Source organism: Telmatherina bonti, assembly GCF_933228915.1.
Source record: "Telmatherina bonti genome assembly, chromosome: 1".
Taxonomy (NCBI): domain Eukaryota; kingdom Metazoa; phylum Chordata; class Actinopteri; order Atheriniformes; family Telmatherinidae; genus Telmatherina; species Telmatherina bonti.
In genome coordinates, this window is record NC_136619.1 from 17,796,473 (window position 1) to 17,822,278 (window position 25,806).

Genomic DNA, 25,806 nt, shown 5'->3' on the forward strand with positions numbered 1-25,806 from the left:
AAAAACAAACAGACCCATCCTTTAACATTGAATTTGTTTGACTGAGTTACAGCAGAAAAAATGTTCCTCCTCTTCCTCTGATCTTTTCCAAGTTCTTGCTGATATCCATGCACTTTGTTCATCACTTCTATTTTTTATTTTTTATTTTCCAGCCCTCATCTTTAATTTGCTGGTAAAAATGTTGTTCCCTTTTCTTTTCTGTATCTTTCTATTACATAACCAGTTGAATGTTCGGACACACTTTCCGCTTGGATTTAATGGAAAATAGTAGCACTGTGACTACATGTGTTTGTCCTGATTTTTCAGATTTTTTTGGGTGCCGATTCGATTTAAATTGCGATTCTCATGATTCCCTGATATTTCTGATTTTTGTAGACTAAAAACAAAACAAAATGTACAAAACTTTTTTAACTTGTCATTTTTTTTAATTTAAATTAGGAAAAAACAACACAGTAGCCAGACATTGTTCTGCTGCTGCCCAAGAAGATGAGTAAAAAGATCAATAAAAACAATGAAAATGACAAAAAATGTTATTATGAATTATTTTTATTTATTTACAAAATTAGATTTTTTTTTTTTTTTTTTCAACAAAAATATAACTTTTAAAATTTTGAAGCTAAAAATCCCGATATTGGATTTTTCTATTTGATTTTCCAACCTATAAAAAAATTGTGTCCAAACCTTTGACTGGTAGTACAGATTTGGATGTATAAACTCAACAAGGTTTTTTTTTTTTTTTGGTTTTTTTACTGGTCGAGCCAATAAGACAGCATGTAGATGGAGAATGCAGATAATTTATACCTGTGCTCTTCAGATTCATTTACATGCACGCTAAGTTTGCTGTCAAACTGCAATGTAGAGAAATGAGGATGTTGGCAGGGAAAAGTGAAAACTTTCCCCGCTTGCTTTTCTCACATGACTGGTTCTAGTATCCCAGTTTCTAAACGTGAGTGTGTGTTTACATTCTGTGCTTGGGTGTTGTCACACTAATGTGTGTTGCAGGTGATAGGCTGCATTCTCTAACTGGTAATTAAAATGCAGTAATACGTGTTTTGTTATCAAAGCTGTCATGGAGGGAACTTGGGAGGGTCATGATTCTGGCTGCAGATGTCAAAGTTACTGAAGTTGTTAAACAAGGAAATTATAAAGCAGATTCTGTGTTATGATAAAAACCAGCCAATCGAGTTTTCCTTCATGAATGTTGGTTAGAAAAAAGAGGATTTGGCTTGTAGGTAAGATCAAATTTCTGAGGAAATTTTTATGTCTAATCTTATTAAGTGAATATGTTGCAGGTGCATGCTGGTAGCTCATGTATTATTATCTGCCTCCTCTAACGTGGTCTTCTTGTATTGTTCCAGGCGGATGAGGAGAGGAATTATCATATCTTCTATCAGCTTTGTGCGTCAGCTCATCTGCCGGAGTTCAAGAATCTGAGGCTGAGTGAGTTACATGCATGTGCTCCCCACCAACACACAGCTGCATCTTCTGTTATTGCACCAGAAGAAGATGCAAAGACACTGATTAAAAAACAATCTTCATTTTAATTTACTACAGAATAGCATTTCAGTGTTTTTTAGAAATGAAAAATAAAGCATCAGCACCAAGACACATTTGGAATTATGCATCTCGTCTGTCATTCCCCTGCCCGACAACAGCACCTTTAGGGGAAATGAAAAGGCAGTTTTTCACAAACAGAATAAAGTTTTATTGCTGCTGCAGGAAAGCCAGAATGACGAAAATCAATCATATCAATGACTCACTAATTCACCAAGGAGGGGAAAAAAGATGTATAATTGCTTTATTTTATAGCATATGTGCCCCCACTGTGTTTAAGACTTAATATAAGCTACATTACAAACTGGAAATGATGCTGAACTCCATATATATGCACATACACACACCCTGACTGCTGAGCAGTGCTATGCATTATGTTTATATCAGTTCAGATGTATCTGACCATGCTCCTGTTGTAGAAACCCAGCACTGACTCAGTGACTATGTGGTTCAACAGGCTCCCATATAGAGTGCTCCCACTGTGGACCGGCACCTGCTAACCCAAGTCATGAACACACACATACACACTGCTGGCACAGCCACTTACAGCCACTCACTTGGCTCTCTGCCTCTCATGCACACACACACTCACAGCTGCTATCTTTTCCTCTCCTGCTGACTTCCTGGCTTCGTTAATGAAGTGGTTGTCACAGTCTTGTCAGTGCCTCTTGTTGCCAGGCAACTGGCCATACCCTAATTTGGTGTTAAATATCTCTGAAGACACTAATTGTGGAAAAAGTTGGGTTAACATCGGTTTTTTTTAAACAGAAGTGCTTTTCATTTCATTTATTTCCAGGAACTTCAGACACTCACGCGGTCTCTGTTTATCTCTGGGCAACTGTACACCAGGAACCCCTGAATATCATCACCTAGAAACAGTGTCTGGGAATTAGATTTTCCATATATACTGCTCAAAAAATATGTTAGAGTCCATTTAAGCAAAGGACGGCGAATGACCAAACTCCCACAATAAGGAAGTGGAGTGTGAAATCTTTACTTGAAAACCTTAAAGACGTTTTTATTTCTCTTGCCTTTAGAACCACTTTAAAACTTGGACATCTGACTTTGAGCTTCCTTTAAAAGCCAAAGTGCATGTCCTCGATTTATTTGACACTTCAGTCTTGGCATATCTAATCAGAATTTTTGTCATGGCTCCTCGCAGGGTTACAGTGTGTGCTGACTGAGAACAGTCCAGCCTTTATGCTATGTTTTAAACACACTGTATGTTCTAAAACTTTGCTTGTAAAGTGCAAAGCGTAATGCTCTCTTTCTCCTCTCAGGTAATGCCAATGAATTCCTGTACACAAGGCAGGGTCGCAGCCCTGTTATCGATGGTGTGGATGACACAAAGGAGCTTTGCACTACTCGCCATGCTTTCACGCTGCTGGGTAAGATGTGCACTGTAAAATATGCTAAAGATAAAATGTGTGTGGAAATGTTTTATTCCAGTTTTGTGGCAACTCCTCTAAGAGCTGAATGTTCACTGAAAATGTTAACTGAGGATGATAAATATTCTGCAGGTATTAAATGCCAGTTCATATTTCCTATGTTTCACAAGGCATACAGTATAACATATTGTGTGTGTGTGTGTGTGTGTGTGTTACTGTACTTTGCAGGTATTAATGAATCCTATCAGATGGGCTTGTTCCAGGTTTTGGCTGCTATTCTTCATCTAGGAAACGTAGAGATAAAGGACAGAGACTCAGACAGCAGCATTATAGCGGTGAGGATACAGTTTTTACTGTCAGAAAGGGAGGAGATGCATGGAATAAAAAAAGAATTACACTTTTTTTTCTGGTTTTTTTTATTAAGATGGAATTCTGTAGCTTAGTTGTTCAAATCCTTTCTTTTTTTTTGACAGATTTGAGATGATTAAAGTTTACTTTATCTGTTTTAGCCCAATAATTCCCATCTGACAGCATTCTGTGAACTTGTGGGGGTGACCTACCAGGATATGTCGCAGTGGCTGTGCCACAGGAAGCTGAAGACGGCCACAGAAACTTATATCAAGCCCCTTCCTCGCCTTCAGGCCACCAACGCTCGCGATGCCCTCTCTAAACATATCTACGCCAAGCTCTTCAACTGGATAGTAGAGCATGTCAACAAGGCTCTAGTCACCAACGTTAAGCAGCACTCTTTCATCGGGGTCCTCGACATCTACGGGTACGTTTGCATAGCAGCTATATCGGTCATTTACATTTGTTTTGTGATGCTTTTAAACATGTCGAAAAAAAGAGCAGAAACGGTAATATTGCTGGTCTTGCCTGAGCCTGATGTGTGGAGCTTCTGGGTTTTATTTATTTCATGCTGTCAAAATTATAAAGGAACGTTTATTGCATTATCAGAAGTATGTATGAAAAAAAAGTGCAACAAACATACAGAGATAAACCAGATATCTGGAAATAAATAGTTATTGAAACCGTGTACTAAATATTAAGTATGAACAGCCGACTGGTCCGTTTTCAGTTGCGATGACTTTCCTCTCAGACACATTTATTTTTACTATGAGACCTGCAAATGGAGCATCTCCAACCCTGAATCTAACTTGGCTCAACAGACATGTGACAGCCCTTTGTGACACATCACAAACATGTTTCATGCTTTGTGATTTACAAATAACTAAGTTCATACTTGGGTTTAAATTTGTCATATTGCATCAGGATTGTTTTCTCTTTTTTTTCTGGCTTTCTTCTGCTCACCCCAAGTCCCACATATACAAAATTTAGGTCACTAAGGTCCAGAAAAATGCTAATTCTTGATCTGCAGGAGGCCTCAATCACCTGGTGATTTAACAGAGACAGTTCTTCGTTATCAAAGTTGCTGAGAACATAAGTGTGAAAGTGGGACTACAGAACGAAGGACACTTGATGTCATCAGGCTATGTAAAAATGTTTACCTGGTTTGTTTGACTTTTTTTTTCTCAAAAGGTTTGAGACATTTGAAATCAACAGCTTTGAGCAGTTCTGTATCAACTATGCTAACGAGAAGCTCCAGCAGCAATTCAACATGGTGAGCAGCGCATCTTTTACCTGCTTAACTCTCCATTGCACTGCATTAAACTAAATGATTGAATTTAGTTGTTGTTGCTGTGAGTGCAAAACTAAATTCCCCAATCTGTGTGTTTGTTTGCACAGCATGTGTTCAAGCTGGAGCAGGAAGAGTATATGAAGGAGATGATCCCCTGGACTCTGATCGACTTTTATGACAATCAGCCCTGCATCAACCTTATAGAGGCCAAGATGGGAATCCTGGACCTGCTAGATGAGGAGTGTAAGGTGAGCGTTATCATTAAAGGGATTTAACAGTATAACAGTTAAATATAACATGCAAAAAGCAGTTTTGTATGTTTGCATCAACACTTTTTATTTTATTTTTATTTAACCTGTCCTGTCCAGCATTATGACAGCAGAATGATGGATGGGTTGCCATGTTTTGCTGAACACATTTACTCTCTCTGGATACGAGGCCCCTTGGTTCTGTTTTATTTATTTATTTATTTTTTATTAAATTGTTTATCATCGTAGATATGTTTTTGCTTTTACTGCTTTTAACCGCTGGACCAGACCTTAAAGAAAGAAATTGTGGAAAGAAGGGCTGGAAAAGGACAAAAAACTCGGAAGCAAATGGGAGAGAAAACCAAAAAGCAGCAAACAAGCTACAACAGCTGTAATACATCTTCAACAGAAAAACTAAACATGTTTTAAACATGTAAAGAAAGACCGGAATACTCACTACAAACTTTTTACAACTTGATCCCAACATCATTTTTCCAACTTTTGTATAGTGAAAAATGTGCAGATAAGAAAGAAATCATAGTGAAACATTGGATCTGTCCTTCTGCAAGACTGCGTTGTAGCGTCAGCTGAGTCACATAAAACTACAAGATATCAGAATGCTGTAGGTGGAATAAAACCTTCTTATTAATGTAAACAAGCAGAAAAACTAAAGTTAGCCTCTGCTTCATAATATGCAGTGCTTCTGTCGCTACCGCCTACACACACAGCTCAGGTGCAGGAAGGAAACCTGGTGAGAAACAGCCGCCACAGGGTGGAGAGCTGCTTTTTTTTTTACTGTGTTTCTCAGTTTTCACAATGAGAACCAGACATTATGCAACATGATAATATACAATGCATATAATATCTCATGCATTACAAATTGTCAATGAAGATCCTGGTGGAAGTTGTTTTGGTTAATGCGGCTCTCTGTTCAGGTGTGAAGAGCTGTCAGTGTGAACCTGCACCATGTACACACTTTTAAAGTTGAACTAGGTCTCTAACAATCCCGGCTTATCTCTCTTTGGCAAGATCATTTTATAGACTGTTGACATTTGAGGAGGGCACCGCTGCTGATACAGTTGTAGGAAAACTTACTCATATTTTTACACTTTGTGATACAACATAGGAAAAGGTTGTTAAACATGGACCAAACACAATAGATGTATTTACAAAGAAATGGGTTGTTTCTGTTTTATCATTGTTTCACCCATTTTATTCCAGATGCCAAGAGGCTCAGATGACTCATGGGCTCAGAAGCTTTACAACACCCACCTAAAGACTTGTTCTCTCTTTGAGAAGCCTCGTATGTCCAATCGCGCCTTCATCATTCAGCATTTTGCAGACAAGGTGGGTCTGTCAGAAGCTTTTGCTATACAGTGTGTGTTTGTGTCATGTAATCCACATTAGTGTGTATCGTCCTCCAATGAGGCACTGTGTGATGCAGTCATCAGTTTCAGAACCACAGTTTAAGGTTACAGATACTTTTCTCAAGGACTAAATCACACCACCCCTCTAGTCCTCTGATATTGTAGATAGTTACCTTGGAAACGTATATGATCAGGCATTTGCAATCATTGATCTTGCTGTATTTTCAGAGGCACATTGTCATATTTTGAGATGTGAACATGCAGTACTGCAGACCTCGCTTTGTCTGTGGGCTTTAGTTTGACTTACACAGAAGAGAAAGAAATATTTCTGTTTAAATGTATGTTCATTAATGGTTTATTATTAGCTTAGTTTCTTAATTAAAAATAATATTCTCAGTTGTAACACCAGCTGTTCTGTTCTGACCTGTCTTGAGCAGGTAGAGTACCAGTGTGACGGTTTCCTGGAGAAGAACAAGGACACGGTAAATGAAGAACAGATCAATGTGCTGAAGGCCAGCAAGGTGAGACATGCAACAGCTATACTGTCATTTATGCAGCCAAAGGCAAATCACACACAAATGGTTTCTCTGAGGCTTTTAAAAGCATCAGATTATCAGCAAATTAGTCGAGATGAAAGAAAAACAAAAGCTCGCAGCTTTTCTTTTGCTGTGGGCAGCTCTCTGTGCTCTGTCTGCTTCCCATCACCTGAAGGCTGAGGGAAGCAGCTCCCTCCACTGGCCGTGTGAGGATGATGACGTCAGCAGTGATGAGAAAGGCTCAGTCTTCCTTTTCACAGACGTGTGGATTTTATTTCAATCTTACAGAAAAAGTAAAAAAAAAAAAAAAAAAAAAAGAAAAAACATGGTCTGAAAAGATTTCAGATAGCTAAAATATTGTAATATTTTAAATCAAATTTTGTAGTGTGTGTTTGTATCAGTATGCATGACTCAATTCAAAAGCTCTCTGGCTTCATGGGAAGCTACTTTGAGCTCCAGCATCGCTCTAAACACACATGTATGTACTTTGAAGTTTAATTTAGTTAGATTATATCTCAACTAGCATTACATGTGTGTGTGACTTTTTTGAGGTCTGTGTGCAGGATCAGTGTGTAGTGCTCTTGTGTCATAACCATCGTAAGCATTTGGAAAGCCGTTACTGTTTTGGCTTCATGCACCCAGATGATGGGATTAGATTAGGGATTTTTTTCACAACAGACTGGGTGTGTCTTTATTTATGAACTCCACTTTATTTTCCGTGCGTGTCCATTAGCAGATGACCACGTCATAAACCAGCCTCCAAAGGATTGTATAAACAGAAGACGTTAAAAATGAAAATCTCCAGGTTGTAGGTGTCTTCTCATAAACGTTGACATCCTGTATACCATCACGCAGTGCCATCTCAGCATCTATTAGAGCTGCTGTTCTCCACAGATGATATCGTCCAATATCATATCAGGATTTCTGTCTGTATTAAGATTTTACTCTCCTATTAATTCAGTTCTACAATGAGTTCAGGACTGAAAGAACATTTTTATTCCCCTCATTGATTTTTTATTTTGCACTGCAAGTACATCAGCATGGAGTCTGCATTCATGCTGATGTTTGCTTGATGATTTCTCATGATGCTTTGCGATAGAGGAATTTAATCATTTGCAACTGATAAATTTCACCATGTGGCCGTCTTCCAACCACAGAGATGCATGCTTGGAAGTCAGTGGAAATACGTCATACATATGTTTGGAAATACATATGTTTTTTGAGGAAGAATCATGTTTCATTCCACTCATTTAGCTTTTTTTTTTGTTGTCGTTGTTTTTAGTTTTCCTGCTTTTCTTTTCTCCTGAGATGAGTTTTAATATTTTGGATGGAGATGATCATGATTTTGAACTTTCAGGGTTTTGACATTTGGGTTTCCTTTTAATGCCATTGTATTTCTTTGTCACTGTGTCTCCATATGTTGTCCATGTATGTTTGCTTGTGTCCTCATCATGACAACCTTCCCTGCCAGCAGAAGGTAAACAGAAGCGTTCTTGTAACGCGGGTTCGCCTGTAGCTCTTCATTTAGCGCTTTTCTTTCCTCTTTCCTCCTCTCTCCCTCTCCATGTGTGGCACTGAGTTATTACACTCTTAACAACACTGGGGAGTATGAAGTTGAAAGTGTGTGTGTGTGTGTGTGTGCGCCTTTGTTAGCTGCATGGGGAGCACCAAAGGCACTGTGGGTTGAGAAGAAAGAACAATAAGAGATGGAGGAAGGAGGGTATTTTTTTTATCTTTCAGAGTGAGGCTGAGAGCAAGCAGCACGTAAAGCCTCTGTGGCTGTGGCCGTCCTGCTTCATGGCAGTGGTTAGAGAAGCAGCATGGCATCGCTCTAAGCACAGCAGGAGGACCTGAAGCTGCATATATAACACAGCATCCTCCTCATATAACCTCAGTGTTATATGGAACATGAATAATGTGTGTATTGTTCATGGTACTATTTTTATCATAACACCATGGCAACATGATGCCATATTGTCATATATGACCTCTTCATCTTGTCATACATGACTAAACAATAACCTTTTCATTATGTCTGTTTCTCATTGTAACACCTGACTGAGTGAATTTTTAAAACTAATCAATAAATTTGAGTGACCTCTACTCACCCCGTTTTCAGCTCGTTGCGTGGAAACATTGAGATTATATAAACTTTACCATGTTAGGCTGTTGAATATCAGGAATTTAAAAAGTAAGTAATATAGAGTTGAAAGTGGCGAGTATATATGCGCTTGCTTTCTAAGCCTGTATGTAGCATTTCAAGAAATCCAAAAAGCATGGCTAAAAAGATGACTGTAAGAAAACATACATTTTCAGTCACATGCGGTGCATGGTAGGTGCACAGAGACTTATTTTAACACATTGGTGTTAGAAAAGTTTTTTTTTTTTTTTTTTTTCCTCGGTAATTAAAAAAAGAAACAAAAACAACCAACTGTGTTTCATGTTTTCAGCTGTTCTATTTGTAACTCTAAGTGGGTCGTTGTTCCCAGTTTGACTTGCTGGTGGAGCTGTTCCAGGACGAGGAGAAAGCAACGAGCCCCACTGGTCAGGCCCCTGGCACCGGAGGCCGAACCCGCCTCAGCATCAAACCCGACAAGGGCCGGGACACGAGCAGCAAGGAGCACAAGAAGACTGTGGGGTGTCAGGTACATATGTAATCCTCAGTCCTTATGTTGACACATATCTGGACGTCTCGTCCTTATTTAAAAGCAGATATCCAGATAAAAGCCTAAAGATTAAATAACAATCTGCTCTACAGATGAGCATCTTCATTAAATAATATTCATTCTGATTGAAATGAAGTTTAACAAATGTTTGACAGGAACGTTAACTGTGGAAAACTAATTCTTCTATGCTATGCTTTATTTTAAATGTATAGAAAAATTAGGATATTAATGATGACAATGTTCTTTTATAGTTTCGTAACTCTCTGCAAATGCTGATGGACACTTTGAATGCAACCACTCCTCACTACGTCCGCTGCATCAAACCCAATGACTTCAAATTGGCCTTTTCGTGAGTCTCTCTGTCTGTTTCTGTCTCTGCACCTGGTTTTTCCACAATAAAAACCAGCAAAATGGATTATTTTTCTTTTTTTCTCCATTTTATTCTCATACATTATTGTAAAATGTATTTTGGACATATTTTTTTTGGATATAGATTGTGAAATATTCATTTTATTCATTGTTTAAGATATGAGATGTCCTTGATGAGGAAGGAAATGTTTGAGTGTGCGTCACGACAGCCTTATTGACTGTAGCTTTGTGTTAATGGCAGGTTTGATCCTAAACGTGCCGTTCAGCAGCTCAGAGCCTGCGGCGTCCTAGAAACCATCCGCATCTCTGCTGCCGGCTTCCCATCCAGGTACAGATGGATACTCACAGCACTGTCACTTACGTTGTGTCAAACTTTTATCATTTTGTTTCTCTCTACAATATTTTACCATTGGTTTAATGACTTCTCAATAACAATATGCTTCAAATAATTGTTTCATACTTATTCAGACTGAAAAAGAGTAAACTGACGTGTTTGGCTCTATGAATTTGTTTGTTAAAACTTTAAGAAAGAGAGGAAAAATTAATAAAAGCCTTTTTTTTTCAGGTGGACATACCAGGAGTTCTTCAGCCGTTACAGAGTACTGATGAAGCAGAAGGACGTGCTCGCTGACAAGAAGCTGACCTGCAAGAATGTTCTGGAGAAATTAGTTCAGGTCAGGCAGTTTTTGCTCCTCATAAAAAATAAAAAAAAAAGTAATTTTATTAAAAGTCAAGAAAAAAAATCTTTGAAGAAATAAAAAAATTCAGATTTTACTGACCTGCTCTTGGTCTTTGTTTTGCCCCTCCAGGACCAGGACAAATATCAGTTTGGTAAGACTAAAATCTTCTTCAGGGCCGGCCAGGTGGCTTACCTGGAGAAACTGAGGGCAGACAAGCTGCGTGCTGCATGCATCCGCATCCAGAAAACCATCCGCTGTTGGCTTGCTCGGAAGAAGTACCTGCGCAAGCGCAGTGCTGCTATCACCATCCAGAGGTTCACTAGAGGATACCAGGCTCGCTGGTGAGTGGTCAGCCTCTTTTGTTGTTCAACCTACGCGGTCACAAACATCTTAATTATTTCATTCTGCAATAATACAGAAAATTACAATTACTTCATAATAGTTGCTGCACTTGAAAGATTTCCTAGTTTTAGAATAAGAATCAGTTTTATTTGTCACTGAGCCAGCGCCCCGGCACAACAAAATTATTCCAGTCCAGCTCGTCCGAGAATTAGACAAAATAACATACATGGGACGTAAACAGGATCAGGCAGATGTAAGCAGCAGCCACGAAAGCGGTGCACCTTTTTATGCAGAATAAGGAAAAGATTACATGAGGAAGGATGGGTGGGTGTTTAAAAAAAAAAAAAAGGAAAAAAGATGTATTTCTACACTTTGCCTAAAAGGGGGGGAAGGATAAAGATGCAACAAAAAAAACACACCTCTTAATGTAAAAATATACATTTAACTTTAACATTTCTTTCTCCAAAGCCTGGTTAAGTTCATGCGGCGTACTCAGGCAGCCACCATCATCCAGAAGTACCAGAGGATGTATGTGGCGAGGAAACGCTACAGGCAAAAGCAGGCCGCTGCTCTGGCCATGCAGACAATCCTCCGAGCCTACATGGCCCGCCAGAAGTACCAGGCGGTAAGACACAAAACGCAATCGCACAAAATAAATGTCTTTTATATTTTCCTTAAAAATGAGAACACATAAGACATCAGAGGATTTAATGTTTTCTGATTTGCTTTGAATGACACATTTTCTAAAATCCACTTTTATTTGTGATTATTTCTCTGACTTCTCTGACTTTCAGCTACTGCGGGAGCATAAGGCAGTAGTTATTCAGAAGTACATTCGTGGATGGCTGGCCCGGTGCTGGTACAAGCGCTGCCTCGAGGCCATTGTCTACCTGCAGTGCTGCATCCGCAGGATGAGAGCCAAGCGAGAGCTGAAGAAGCTGAAGATCGAGGCTCGCTCTGTTGAGCACTTTAAGAAGCTTAACAAAGGGATGGAGAACAAGATCATGCAGCTGCAGAGAAAGATCGATGAGCAGGTGAGATTCTAAAGGTGTAGCCCCCATTTTTATGTTGTGCTGCTTTTGTTGGTTAATTCTTTCTGGTTGTTTTTCTTGCTTTTGTGCTCCTAGCATAAGGAAAACCGTACGATCAGCGAGAAGCTTGTTGGCCTGGAGAGTTCCTACGCAACAGAGAGCGAGAAGATGCGTACCGAGCTGAGCCGGCTGCGTGGGGCAGAGGAGGATGCCAAGAACAAAGCCAACCAGGTGTCGTCCCTGCTGGATGAGCTGGAGAGGCTGAAGAAGGAGCTGAGCACCACAAAGCAGGAGAAGAAGACCATCGAGGACTGGGCACAAACCTACAGGGACGAAATGGAGAAAGTAAGTCAGGATCTACTGAAGGCATCTGTTCATTATTCCGTTTCTCCAGTCGTCCGTGTGTTTCTGTGAGCAGGAAACACACGGAATTATTAAAGTGTGCTTCTCAGTTATCTGAATATCTGAACTTACTTCCTTAGAGGCTTGTATGAATGTTTCTCTGGTAAAGTATTTGCATGTTTTTGGCTTTCCAGAAACCTTTTTTTACCAAGCAACATCTTTCCTGGACTTTCTGGGGTTTTTTTCTTAGACTACCTGTAATCAATCTTAGAGTAATAAGCAAAGATGAATATCTCGTAAAATCTTTCACATTTCTTCCTTATTTTCTGACTCTTCATATTGGCATCTGAGCAAAATAGTTTCTCCTTGATTTAGGAGCCTAAGCGAACCAGGGTCAAAAGGGCATGTGATGGGTTCAGAGGGCATTGTTGCCCCAGGGCAGGTGAGCACAGGAGAGTAGTGTGTTAGTGAGGTAGATGATGTGCTATGGCGTTGTGATTTAGTTTAGTTTGTTCCCCTTTGATGTCTCCCCTTCGATTATCACCTGTAGGGGAGTGACTTTCTTATACGGATGAAGTTCTTAAGGGTGTTTTGAAGTTGCCTTGTTCAAACTTTAGTCGTAGCCGTATATAACAAGTGTTACATAGATGTAGATATGCAGGATGTGTTTAAGCTTTTTCATACAAGATCATGACTGTCCCCAGCTTTACAGCAGATATGATGTGTGTTTAGATGGTGTCCGAGCTAAAGGAGCAGAATGGCTTATTGAAGACAGAGAAGGAAGACTTGAACAGGTTGATTCAGGAACAGAGTCAGCAGATGACAGGTATGTTTTACCCCAAACACCTAAATTACATGCTGCAGCATCATTGCTTTTATTCAGGTATGTTGAATGCAATGAAAATAACTAAACAATATTTCTATTTTTTTATGTTCACCTGTCAGAGAAAATGGCTCGTGCGATAGCTGCGGAGACTCAGCAGCTGGAGACGGATCTGAACGAGGAGCGCTCGCGCTACCAGAATCTGTTGACGGAGCACCTTCGCCTGGAGGAGAAGTACGACGACCTGAAGGAGGAGATGGCTCTTTCCTCGGTGAGAAGCACATGCACGAGAGGCTCACCACATTTATGTGCCAAAACCCTCCTTTCTGCTTTATTCTTAAACTTCTGAAAACATTTACACCAGGGCTACTCAATTAGATATTCAGGTTGGCCAGATTTTCAAATAAAAAAAAAAAATGATCAGAGCCAGTAAATAAAGTAAGGGAAAATAATAATAATAATCAGTAAAAATTTATAAATAAAAACACATTTACATTTTGAAAAGTAAGTAGTTTATTCATTTTTCTATTTTAAATTCAGTCCCACATGACAAGGACAAATGCACAAAATAAAATAATGAAAATTCCAGTCAGAGCTTATTTTCTCCTAACTTTTAACATAAAAAGGTCACATCAAACTAAATTTCTTGATGTGGTGCCTCCTCACATTATAATCTTTAAACACAGACACACACTCATTGCATATTAAACACATCAGTTTGGTGCTCGAATGTGACGGAAAAATAAACAAATACTTCTCAGTCACGGTGGGGTTAATTCTGCGGTTTTCGTTGTCAATTTAGCATTTTGGGACAGAGAGCGACATGCTTGCTAGCGCTGCTCTTAAAACTTCAAAACACAACAACACCGCTGGAGTTAATGTTGCTAGGCAACCAAGTGTTGCATTCATGGTCTGCACCACTGTAGGATTGTAGGCTACTTAATCAGTGTAGGAATGACTGAAGGTTCTTGATTAATATCTTTATTCTTTTACATAAGCTGGGCCACATAGAAGTTGGTTCTGGGCCGCATGTGGCCCGCGGGCCGCCATTTGAAGGGGATTTACACGTTGCTGTTTTACACTTACATTACTGGAGGATTTACCTTTTATGTGTATAAAAGCAGCAAAGACAACTAATCTTATGTTTCTTACCATTCTTTTGTCTGCAGAACGTCTCCAAGCCTGGTCACAGGAGAACAGACTCCACCCACAGCAGCAACGAATCAGAGTACACCTACAACTCAGAGTACGCCGAATTGGAGGAAGGTTCCCGTACTGGAGAAGTAAGGAAACTTGCATTAAACAGTCATGTTTATTAACAAAAAACTGATCCAGTATAAGGTGGAAAATTTGGAATATATCAACTGTATTCCTATTATAGCAATTATGTGCAAATGATGTCAAGTGGAAAAGTATGCCAGGTGTGACTTCATATTTCTTCCTCACACAGGATGTGACACGAGGTATGGACACCTCGCTGACTCTCAAGCTGCAGAAACGCGTTACAGAGCTGGAGCAAGAAAAGCAGTCGCTGCGCAACGAGCTGGAAAACAAGGAGGACCAGTTCCAGCGGGCTAGAGCCAGGGTACTGTCATCCTGTCTCTGGAATATTAAAGAAATATATAAAACCCAGGAAAAGGTTTCCAAGCATCCGGTTACACTGGACAGCACCTTATAAAAAGATTTCTGACATAACATCATAGAATAAAGAAAAGTTATACAAATGTTGTGCAGGCCTGGTGAGACCACATGCTGTCGGGGCTGCTTTGTGTGTCAGAGACTGCATCTCAGTCCAACACATCCCTTCATCGTGCCTTTTTCCTTCCTGTTTCAGGATGATGCAGAGTTTAGGAAGGCTCGTGGAGCAGAGCTGGAGTATGAGTCCCTGAAGGTAAAACTCACGTCAAACCAGAGTGAACTCATAAGAAATCCATCGTCCATACATTAAAAGATGTTGTTTATGGTTATTACCATCTGACAATGAATTCTGTCACTTCTCAGCGTCAGGAGTTGGAGTCAGAGAACAAGAAGCTGAGACACGACCTGGCAGAAATGAGGCAAAGCCTGCTGGGTGATGCAGCTACGGGGGCCGGGGCGCCGGGTTCGCCAGCTTACAAGGTGCTTCTAGACCAGCTCAATGCGTCCTGTGAGGAACTGGAAGTTCGCAAAGAGGAGGTGCTTATCCTGCGCTCCCAGTTGGTCAGCCAGAAAGAGGCTATGCATCACAAGGTAAAGACTCCAGCTCAACTCCTTTGTCTTACTAGTGTCCAGGGAAATCCATTTGTTGGCATGTAATCATCTGTAAGTAAAACCATGTCGTTGTTGTTTTGCAATGACTCATAACTTCAGTGCTAAAACCTTGTAGGGTGACGCGGTGCTCGCTTTCTTCCACCGTCTTACATGTATGTGTTGTTTTACTTGCATCATGTTGTGTTTAATAGCAGTCAATCCCAAAAAAATGCAAAAGAAAACTGAAATCTTCTCCATCACTGAGAGTTTTTTTTTTTTTTTTTTAAACTATTTATCAAGAACTCCTAATCTACTCAGTTATTGTTAAGTTTCATACGTAATGGCGTTCATCTGGTCAATTTAAAGGATTGACAAAACATAATGTCACTGAGACTTGAACTGAAGTCATACAGTAGATCATTGTCACTGTCTGCTGGCAATGATTTCACTGTCCCAGCCGTGTGTCTAACTATCCTGTCTCCACCTTCTCTCCTCCATTCATGCTTTCCCACAGGATGAGAAGGTACAGTTGAAAACTTGCATCATCCATGAGTTGTTTTTTTTTTTTGTTTTTTTTTTTTAACATTCCTTGCTGCTGTTTTCTGTGTGCAACATGTCCTGTGTGTAAGACATCTAAACCAGGAGAAACTGTTTTCATACCATGTTTACATGGTGGGAGAAATAAATATTAATAGTGGCATAACTCTGATTAAACATGCATTTTAAAATGTATGTCAACATGTTAAACCCACTGAAATCAAACTGGTCAAAGTCAAACTAACACACCTACATGGTGTTGATGGGGGCTGAAATGTTGCGGCATGGGTGTTCAGACTGGTCTCATGCGTTCTGCACCTTCTCCACAGTCCCCATCATGACTTTTAACCTGGAAATAAGCCAGTACATAAAAGAAGATGGTATCCACAGAGTTACCACAAAGCTTATGCCTGTTCAGTTGTTAATAAAGAAAAAAAGGGAATATTGTAATAATAATAAATAACACAGCTTGTACAAATGGACTTGTACAGAGCTGAAAAGATCGTCTCACTGCTTGAAATTGGACCAAATTCTTACAGCTAGTTGTTTGTCTCTTTTTATGGTCTATAGGGTAATGACTCAACAAAATAACTAATAACAAGCTGAAAGGGACACATCAACATTTAGAGCAGATTCTGACATGTTTTGATCAATTAATAAATTCCTCCTCCGCTAGCACAGACACTTTAAACTCTAATTAAATGACCCAGTTGAGCTTTAATCCTCAGGCCGGTTAGCTCTGAAAGGAGATGTTCTGATGATTTATCAATTACCTTTTAAAAAAATGTTCAGTAAGTTTGGAGAGCTGTTAAATGTGTATCTCTAAAATAGTTCAAACTCCAACATAGCTGTACCTCTAGTACTAACTCCCCTTGTTACTAAAATTAGGTTTCTGGTTCTCCGAGTCTTTTTAAAAAACTGTTTAGAGGCCTCATGTCTTTCTTGAATGAAACAAAAATGCAATTCAGCTCCTCTTTCACCACTAATTTTCCATTTTCTGCTTCCACTAGCTGAAACAAGTTACCTTTTGTTCCCTGGAAAATGAGGGGAGCTGCTAATTCAGTTTAAGTGAAGTGAAGAAAGCAGGTGGAGGGAAGGAAGGCAATGAAATTAGTGACTCGTAAAAGAGCGTAGAATCATTCAATAGAAGACTTTCCCTCTGAAGTTACATCGAGGATCAGGTCCAGATCAAACGCTGAACCCAAACAAAAAGTGTTTCTAAAACATACATCATTATGTTCTGACTTAAAAAAAGCTTCATTTAGATTTAGATTTCAATTTCATATGTGTCGTCCTTCGTGTTGCTGTTTCTTTCAATTAATTCAGTAAATGTTCTGCTCTGCAGTCAGTTCAAAGCATCCTCTCTGCTTTTGACCACAAGGTCATATTCAGAGCCCAATGATTGATTTAACACTAAGGGAAAACACTCGGAGTGAGAGGATTAAAAGGTTTCAGTCATGTAACTAAGCGTAATGAAAGTAATGGTGTACGATGCAGCTGTACTTGATGTTGTAGAAGTCTGATTCCTCTGTAATCATGTGTTTTTCTCTTTGATCATTCTTTTACTGCCTTAGCTTCTGGCATTGACTCCTCTTCTCCCTCTCTCTCCTCGTTTCCAGGAGACCATGACAGAGCCTTCGGTGTTCGCTGATGATGTGAACAAATTGAAAGACACTGATGAAATCAAGCAAGCTTACGTTGGCCTCAAAGACACCAACAGGTACGCTCCTCCAGCCAATATTTCTCCTTTTCTCCGGGCCTTCAGTGACTTCACACAGTGTCTCCATCAACTTTTGTTTAAAGCTCAAGTTCCACAGTAAATACAATGTATGTGTGAGCATCGTGTGTACACATGTGTGTCCTGTCAGATCTCCCAGGTTCATGCGTCAGCAGGTGGAAGTCAGTGATCTCCTGAGTCAGCTGAGGTAACGATGAGACGTGGCCCATGCATCATGGAGTAGAGCATGCACGGCCACGCTGTCACTATGAAGGGGTGAAAAAGTTTACCAGCGACACTGAGGCTGAAGCAGCTGATTTCACACTGTTAATCTAGTGAAAGGCCAAGCTGTGCTGAGTGACATTTTCTGCCCCTACAGCATGACAAATAGCATTACAGCTCTTGCTTAAGTTTAGCTCTAAAAGGCCAGAAAGGACTGTATGTTTAACAGTATTTACGGACATTAAGAAGTTTTATATGGCGTTTGAGAGACGTTAAAATAATTGGAAGAATTACGTAGATTGTCTTAAAATGAAGGTGATTGTAGAGTTTATCAATGAATGTTTTCAGTGGTTTCTACAGCTCTAGTCTTATGGTAGAGATGGTCATAATCTCTATATTTACAGTCCAGTTGCGACAAGCTCTTTTGTTGCTTTGTAGGCATGGAAATGTTTGCGCTATAGGATCAAACTTTCAGTTTTGACTCTCACGCTGACTGTAGTAAAGAGGTGATGGTGAAAGATCTCCCATCTCAGCTTCATGGAATGACTTTGGCATTATTACAGCATGAAACTGTCTGCTTATATGTTTAGTTATATGTTGAATGTGTAAGCAGAGATGCACTGCGCAGTTTTAAGGAAGACTGTCAATAATACACAGAAAAAACATGCACATAGAATATTCTTCTTTTTTCAGCTATCTCACTAAATATTTATGCTGCTGAGGTGCCTGAACAGTAAATGAACTTATCAGCCACAATATTAAAGCAACTCTACTTAGGTTTATGACCTTCAAACTCAGTACTTCTGACTCATGTTGATGATACAATGGCATTAACCTTGGACTTGTCATTGCTTGTCATAAGGCAACAAAATCTCACTTCACTACTTTTTTCTAGCATCAGCATGGCTGAGTCAGCAAAGAAATCCATCCATCCATTGAATTTCTGAACCGCCCAATCCATTTAAGAGTTGTGGGTAACCCGGACCCCGTCCTAGCAGTCATTGGGTGAGAGTCAGGGTACACTCTGGACAGGTCACCAGTCCATTGCAGGGTGCAAAGAAACCCATGAGGACTTTATAAGAGGAAGCAAGAAAAAGAACCACATGGTGACAGAGCAAGACATGATACAAGTCAGCATCTGAGAAATTAGAAAATATTTCTTTTTTTTGTTTCTTTTATTTGTCATTCAGTCAAGTTAAGAAAAGAAGTGGTTTGTGTGGAAATAAACCTTTTCAAACTTTATGGCAAAGTTTTTCTGACTAAGGTTTTCTCTGGACTGCATGCGAATGTCTTCTCCTTGCTGGACGCTGTAGATTAGAGAAAGGGTCCCCTGTGGTTCAGACTGCATCTGCTACGAGTCTGTGATGCTAAGTTGCCACTTTGGACTATTCTCCTACCTCTGTTTCTAAAAAGATAATGCAACATGGAGGAGACTGCTCTCCGTGTTGGTCATTACCATTATAGGTAACGGTTCCCGCGCAGCGTGCACCAGTGTTAGGCTGGGTAAGAAATATTCCCATTAATGCTAGTCAATTTGTCATAGGAGGATCAAGGTTATTCACTTATGAGTGGTTTTAATGTTATGGCTGATGTATAAAATGCTATGTTTTAAATAGTAAAAAAGCAGCAACTACTCTAAAAGTTAGAAAAGTAACACAGCAAAGTGGTTCTGCATCCCAAAACTTCCTTAAAAGTCGTTGCATCTTTTTGTTCATCCTTCTGTTTTTCTAACCCTGCTTCTTATGTGGCTTCTCATATCATTTGCTGATACATTAATGGTATAGAATAACATATAGAAGACTGTTATACTGTTATACTGTCACGTGCATCATTTTTCAGCTGGTACCAGCATTGATTGAGATGTTGAGTCCATCATGCAGAATTAATTGCACACAACCACTCGAGGTGGTGAAAACACATGCTGTTGTTCATGTTGTCCTGCACACATCTCTACCACTCATCCATCCCACATTTTTCCACATGTCATCATGTCCCTTTGTGTTGTGTGTCGGTCAGATCCGCTGCGCCAGACTTCCATAAGCTGAATGAGGACGGGGAGCTGTGGCTGGTTAATCAGGGCTTGAAGGAGACCATCAGGTGTAACTGTGTTTCAAACACATGGTGACTTTAGAGCATGATGTGTTTGGCTCTACTCAGGAGGAGTGGTGTTTGCTGCTGGTTTTTCTTCCTCACATTCTCACACACTTTTCTTTTTTTAAAACTTTCCTAAGAGTTTCTTCTCACATTAATGTTTCTGTTTGAGTTGATATTTCACGCTGTTGGGAACTATTTAACTCTTGTTTTTTTCCCATGCGCTCACAATGTGCTTTACAGGGTTGTAAACTATTTTTTTTAACAAAAGGCCCAGTTTTGGGCATTTAATTGAGGCTCTGGTTTGATATTTTGAAAGGCATTTAATTCTTTTACAACCTTGTCTATACTGACATCCTGTTTAATGCTGCTGGCTTTGTAACAGCATACAGCTGAGACCAGTATACATTGTGCTTCTGATATTAGATGAAAGTGTCAAACACTCAGATCTATTGCTTTTGATGCTTTAACTTTTAGCATAATCTTAACATTAAAAATATTTGAAAATAATTCAAATGAACAATTGATTGTTTCCAGTGGAGTTTGAGACTCCTGTCAGCATCTTGGAGTTTGGAAAAGGTGGTTTAGTTTGTCTTGTGCATGCAGATCTTTTGCAAATCTTCTTACACTGTTTCTATGATTAAGAGGAATTTTTGGAACATTGATGAGTACAAAATGGGGATGGATTTTTGACACATTAGTTGGATATATCATGAGAAAGGAACCACAAGGATATGTTTATTTTAAAAGTGAAACTTTTTTTTTAAACCCAAAAAAGGGTTTCCTCCTTAAATATATAGCGTATTTTTTGCAGCTGTAGTTATTGTAAAAAGACTAAATGCTGCATGTTGTTTTCTGAATGGAAAGTGAATGTCTGTCAGCTCTACCTGCTCTCTCTGACACTGACTTCCGATGGCTGATTTGGCTTGTTTTTGCTTTTCTATATGAAAAAGCACCAGAGCTGTGGAGGCAAATGATTCTGCAAAAGGAATTTATTCATTCAGACTGGTTGGACTCTGGTAATGTCTGCAGAGCATGTTTCTGCTGTCCTGCATCGCCCCGCTCTGGTGGAAACCTTAAGTTCCCCCAGTCTCTCCACAACAGGATTCTCATGGTTTCCATCGCTCCTCTACTGATGCTAATTTTCTCCCCTTTTTATTCTCAACCTTCTCAGGTTACTGGAGCACCAACTCCAGTCTCAGAGGAGGACTTATGACAATGAGGTGGAGTCGCTGCGTGGAGAACTGCAAAATGTCAAAGAGGAGAACAACCGGCAGCAGCAGCTCCTGGCTCAGAACCTGCAGCTGCCTCCAGAGGCTCGCATCGAAGCCAGCCTGCAGCATGAGATCACCCGGCTCACCAACGAGAACCTGGTACGCTGTAGCGCACACGATCGCTGATAAAATGAAAGGAACTTTATTTGCAAACTATTAAATCTTAGCCTTTATTCAGATGTTTTCTTGTTTTTCGTATATTGTATATATTTTAAAGAGTTAATATGTTGATGTAAATACTATTAGTTACATTATCAGAAACACACACATCATAGATGTACAACAGTAAAGTGTGGATTTTGTCACTAGAGTTTTTTTAGATTTGTAGTTTGATTTGTAGCTCTCATGTGGACCACACAGAGGAAACACTCAAAACAGCCACTGCAGCATTGTGTCACACACACTCATTATGTGTGGATGGTGTCGTCTGACAGGACCTCGATGACCCTACAGCATCCAGAGAGGCTCGAGTCACCATTTTACGACGGATGGTTGTATGTAGAGATGACTTGTGTGGGGCTGCGTGTGTGTGTGTGTGTGTGTGTCAGAACTAACTGAGGTTTGTGTGTTCTGACTGAATTATTGCTGAGCGTTGCTTTAACTCTCTTTGTCACCACTAACACACAGCGAAGCAGCTCTGCACTCTTTTCTCTTTCCTAACAGCCAGAGACTCTTGCAGTCTGTCTTCCTCTGGAAAACTTCAGCACTGCAGCACTGATACAGATTTAAAGTCATTTTCCTCTTTCTGTGTGTTTTTAGTTTTCAAAGACTTGGCATAAAGAATTTAGGACATTTTTCAGCTCCTTCTCCTTCTTTCCCAGCATGTTATCTATTAATAACAGCACTGTATTCCTCTTAAATATTATGTTCTATATCTTCTTCCCCTTCTGCATTTGAGATCCTGAGCCGCAACAGTTTTGGATGACTTGTTTTTTACCACTAGAGGGCGCCAGAGTAGCATAACTAGAGTTAGGGGTTAAGCCTTGCATTTCTTTCTCTTTATGGTGTCTGTTTTCCTCCTCATCACTTCATCCTACTTTCTGCTTTTAGGATCTGATGGAGCAGCTGGAAAAGCAGGACAGAACCATCCGCAAACTTAAGAAGCAGCTGAAAGTTTATTCCAAGAGGATTGGCGAGATGGGAGGTATGGGAGTCTATCGCCGACCAAGTGTAGTTCAAGAATCAGTTGATTATATCCATTTTCTGCTCTATAGTATTAACTGACTGTTATGTATCTCTCAGCGGGTCAAACTGAGGGTCAAACGTCTCCTGGACAGATGGTGGATGAGCCCATCCACCCTGTCAACATCCCCCGCAGGGAGAAAGACTTCCAGGGAATGCTGGAGTATAAGAAGGAGGATGAAATGAAGCTGGTTAAGAATCTCATCCTGGGTAAGAAGTCGCAGTTCACAGCAAGCAAGATGAGGTTTCAAGGGCTTTTAAGACAGTCAGCAGTCTTCTCTGCAAGAATTTGTTTTCTGTTTCTTAAGAGAGAGTGACGATATACATAAAAAGAATTAATTATAAAGTCAACCTGATTTATGATCTAGGGCCAAGTTTTAAAAAATGAGTTAAAAGTGTGAAGAAATTAAACCCTGATAAATAAACTTATTCCTCTTCCTGCTTCTCCAGAGCTGAAGCCTCGTGGTGTTGCCGTGAATCTGATCCCAGGTCTGCCAGCCTACATCTTGTTCATGTGTCTGAGACATGCTGACTATGTCAATGATGACCAGAAGGTCCGCACTTTGCTCACGTCAACCATCAACAGCATTAAGAAGATCCTGAAGGTATGTCTGCAGTTACAGGAGTGTCAGTCAAAAATCAGCAGATTCAGTCATTTGGGTTTGAATGCAGCTCACCGGATGAAAGTTGAAACGAGGTATAAAATGCTGTTTCCTGTGAGCTTCAGTGTGCGTAGAACTGATGGTGAATTCTTCTTTCCTCCTTTAGAAACGAGGAGACGACTTTGAGACAGTCTCTTTCTGGCTGTCAAACACCTGCCGTTTCTTACACTGTCTGAAACAATACAGCGGAGACGAGGTGACTTCACACACCGCTACACACAGTACACACACAAATCTATGAATTTGGTTCATTTTCCTAGTGAGTGTAATAAGTGTTAGTTATCCGGTATTTTGTTGTTGGTAACAAATAACAACCTAAAATTTAAACAACTTTTATGCTTTAGGGTTTTATATTATTGACCTACATGAAATTGTCCAAATTTAAGTTCAAATAAAATGTTTAAAAACTGACAGGGCCTTGATTGACCAAACAAAAATTGAACATGGAGCAATAAAAGGTCGGCACAACTTTTTGATGAAGTGTGTAACTTTCCCGGGTCAGACTTGGCTCTGGTATGTGCTGCTGGGAACAAGGCAGAAAACCCAGAGTCCTTCCAGTCATGTGGAGGATTTTGACACATAACTTGCTATCTAAATGTTGCCAAATGGCTCGAGGAACTAAATAAGATCATGGTTTGGAGTTGGCCTCCCATATAGCAATCCAATCAAGCTGCAGGACTTAAAGGATCTGCTCCCGCAGCTTGATGCCAGATAACAAGGTAAACCATCGGAGCCCTGCATATTGATGGGAATACCAATAAATCCTTGGCTAAAATCATAAATAACATAGCACAGCAACAAAACTAACAAGAAATAGCATCCCACCCAAATTCCAGCCACAAAGGGCATAAATCACAGTTGTAAGAAAGAGACCAAATGTAACCCTGAAGGAGCTGCAAAACTTTTTCACAAGGTCATCTTTTTTTTTTGTTTGTTTATTAACATGTTGTTTCCAGCATCATAGCTTGTAGAGGGGTTGTTTGGCCGCTTTTTTGGCCACTCTTAATAATGAAATATTCTTTATTTTTAAAGTTGTCTATTGCTGAATTTACATATTAATGCTGGATCTGACAAGAGGGCTGAGGGCAAAAAATGGGGAGTTTAAATGTAAATTTAAAAAGAGAATGAAGAGGAGACGAGTAGGTAGAAAGTAACAGTATCAGCTGTTCAGTCGAAAAGACAACCTGCTGCTACACCTGTAAGGACACAGAAAAGGACTTGCAACATCATCAAAGCTGACAATACTCAGGATGCACCTATAAAAAGACAAGCTGGGTAAAAAAACAAACAAAAAAACAACAAAATCAAGGTCATCTTTTCTATTTACATAAACAGTAGTAATACAAAAGACTTGCCTCATGGTTAAATATCATGTTATCAACAGACAACTATGCTGTTTAGGCACTAATTATAACAAAATACCAAGTGGAATACAGAAAATAATAAAAGGCTTATTTATTTTATAACCCAGATATTTATTTAGTTTGGTATTTTTTCAATACTAATTAATTATAGTTTTGATTTTGATTCTTAATCATATTACATATGAAATGTTGAATTTGTGGGTTGAATAGAGACAGTATAGTTAATGTTCATGTTAAATTCTTGGACATATTTTTTTTTTTTTTTTTTAACACAGATCTTTGTTTGTCCGTTTCAGGCATTTATGAAGCACAACACATCGAGGCAGAATGAACACTGTCTTAACAACTTCGACCTCGCGGAATACAGACAAGTGATAAGTGACTTGGCCATCCAGATCTACCAGCAGCTTATCAAATGCATGGAGAACATCCTCCAGCCCATGATAGGTGTGTGTATAGCTCATACATGAAGTCATGTTTTCTTTTTGGGTTAATGCTACCGTAGTGTCACTGCCAGTGTTTATGTTAAGCATAGGCTCTGTTTTAATTTGTTTCCAGTTGCTAAAACGTGTGTGTGTGTGTGTGTGTGTGTGTGTGTGTGTGTGTGTGTGTGTGTGTGTGTGTGTGTGTGTGTGTGTGTGTGTGTGTGTGTGTGTGTGTTTTTTTTTTTTTTTTTTTTTTTTTTTTTTTTTTTTTTTTTTTTTTTGCCTGCAGTATCTGGCATGTTGGAGCATGAAACCATCCAGGGCGTGTCGGGACTGAAGCCCACAGGTCTACGAAAGCGGACATCCAGCATCGCTGATGAGGGCACTTACACCCTGGACTCCATCCTGCGACAGCTCAGCTCTTTCCACTCCACCATGTGCCAACACGGCACTGACCCCGAGCTCATCAAGCAGGTGGTGAAGCAGCAGTTTTACATCATAGGGGCTGTCACCCTCAACAACCTGCTGCTACGCAAGGACATGTGCTCCTGGAGCAAAGGCATGCAGATCAGGTAGGAGGTGTTGCCACCATAATGCAGCCACATTGCTAGATGAGCGTTTTATTTGTGCTGTAATCACATATCTAATGGTGCGTGTCTGCAGGTACAATGTGAGCCAGCTGGAGGAGTGGCTTAGAGACAAAGGCCTGATGACTTGTGGAGCCAAAGAGACACTGGAGCCTCTAATTCAGGCCGCTCAGTTGCTGCAGGTGAAAAAAAAGACGGATGAGGATGCAGAAGCCATCTGCTCCATGTGCCTGGCCCTCACCACTGCTCAGGTAAACGCTTTACATTGACCGAGCCAATTTGCAGAAATGCACTGCTGTTTGAATTATTTATAGTCACTCTCAGTCTGTATAGAAGATGGATTGTAAGTTTAAGATGTTTTGTTTGTTTTATGTCTTTTAGATTGTAAAGGTTCTGAATCTCTACACTCCAGTCAATGAGTTTGAGGAGAGAGTATCAGTCGCTTTCATACGAACCATACAGGTAATTCATTTAGATGAATATATGCAACGCATTGATGTTTTATATCTGCATGATGAATGAAAGAGATAA

At 39.8% G+C, this 25,806-nt stretch overlaps 1 protein-coding gene across 1 annotated transcript in view; it reads left to right on the plus strand.

The window, feature by feature from the left end:
- myo5aa (myosin VAa) overlaps positions 1 to 25,806 on the plus strand; it is a 48,871-nt gene that overhangs the window by 21,495 nt on the left and 1,570 nt on the right. The window contains exons 7-41 of the mRNA XM_079241967.1: positions 1,359 to 1,440; positions 2,835 to 2,942; positions 3,171 to 3,277; positions 3,452 to 3,717; positions 4,482 to 4,563; positions 4,689 to 4,829; positions 6,051 to 6,176; positions 6,634 to 6,717; positions 9,222 to 9,377; positions 9,650 to 9,747; positions 10,009 to 10,095; positions 10,333 to 10,441; positions 10,577 to 10,788; positions 11,258 to 11,414; positions 11,584 to 11,823; positions 11,917 to 12,165; positions 12,895 to 12,988; positions 13,108 to 13,256; positions 14,155 to 14,268; positions 14,436 to 14,570; positions 14,820 to 14,876; positions 14,987 to 15,214; positions 17,371 to 17,471; positions 17,620 to 17,676; positions 19,707 to 19,787; positions 20,956 to 21,154; positions 21,490 to 21,549; positions 22,106 to 22,199; positions 22,298 to 22,447; positions 22,688 to 22,842; positions 23,006 to 23,095; positions 24,560 to 24,710; positions 24,978 to 25,260; positions 25,352 to 25,526; positions 25,657 to 25,737. Of these exons, the coding sequence (XP_079098093.1) occupies positions 1,359 to 1,440; positions 2,835 to 2,942; positions 3,171 to 3,277; positions 3,452 to 3,717; positions 4,482 to 4,563; positions 4,689 to 4,829; positions 6,051 to 6,176; positions 6,634 to 6,717; positions 9,222 to 9,377; positions 9,650 to 9,747; positions 10,009 to 10,095; positions 10,333 to 10,441; positions 10,577 to 10,788; positions 11,258 to 11,414; positions 11,584 to 11,823; positions 11,917 to 12,165; positions 12,895 to 12,988; positions 13,108 to 13,256; positions 14,155 to 14,268; positions 14,436 to 14,570; positions 14,820 to 14,876; positions 14,987 to 15,214; positions 17,371 to 17,471; positions 17,620 to 17,676; positions 19,707 to 19,787; positions 20,956 to 21,154; positions 21,490 to 21,549; positions 22,106 to 22,199; positions 22,298 to 22,447; positions 22,688 to 22,842; positions 23,006 to 23,095; positions 24,560 to 24,710; positions 24,978 to 25,260; positions 25,352 to 25,526; positions 25,657 to 25,737 (4,758 nt within the window). The remainder of the gene's footprint in view (positions 1 to 1,358; positions 1,441 to 2,834; positions 2,943 to 3,170; positions 3,278 to 3,451; positions 3,718 to 4,481; positions 4,564 to 4,688; positions 4,830 to 6,050; positions 6,177 to 6,633; positions 6,718 to 9,221; positions 9,378 to 9,649; positions 9,748 to 10,008; positions 10,096 to 10,332; positions 10,442 to 10,576; positions 10,789 to 11,257; positions 11,415 to 11,583; positions 11,824 to 11,916; positions 12,166 to 12,894; positions 12,989 to 13,107; positions 13,257 to 14,154; positions 14,269 to 14,435; positions 14,571 to 14,819; positions 14,877 to 14,986; positions 15,215 to 17,370; positions 17,472 to 17,619; positions 17,677 to 19,706; positions 19,788 to 20,955; positions 21,155 to 21,489; positions 21,550 to 22,105; positions 22,200 to 22,297; positions 22,448 to 22,687; positions 22,843 to 23,005; positions 23,096 to 24,559; positions 24,711 to 24,977; positions 25,261 to 25,351; positions 25,527 to 25,656; positions 25,738 to 25,806) is intronic.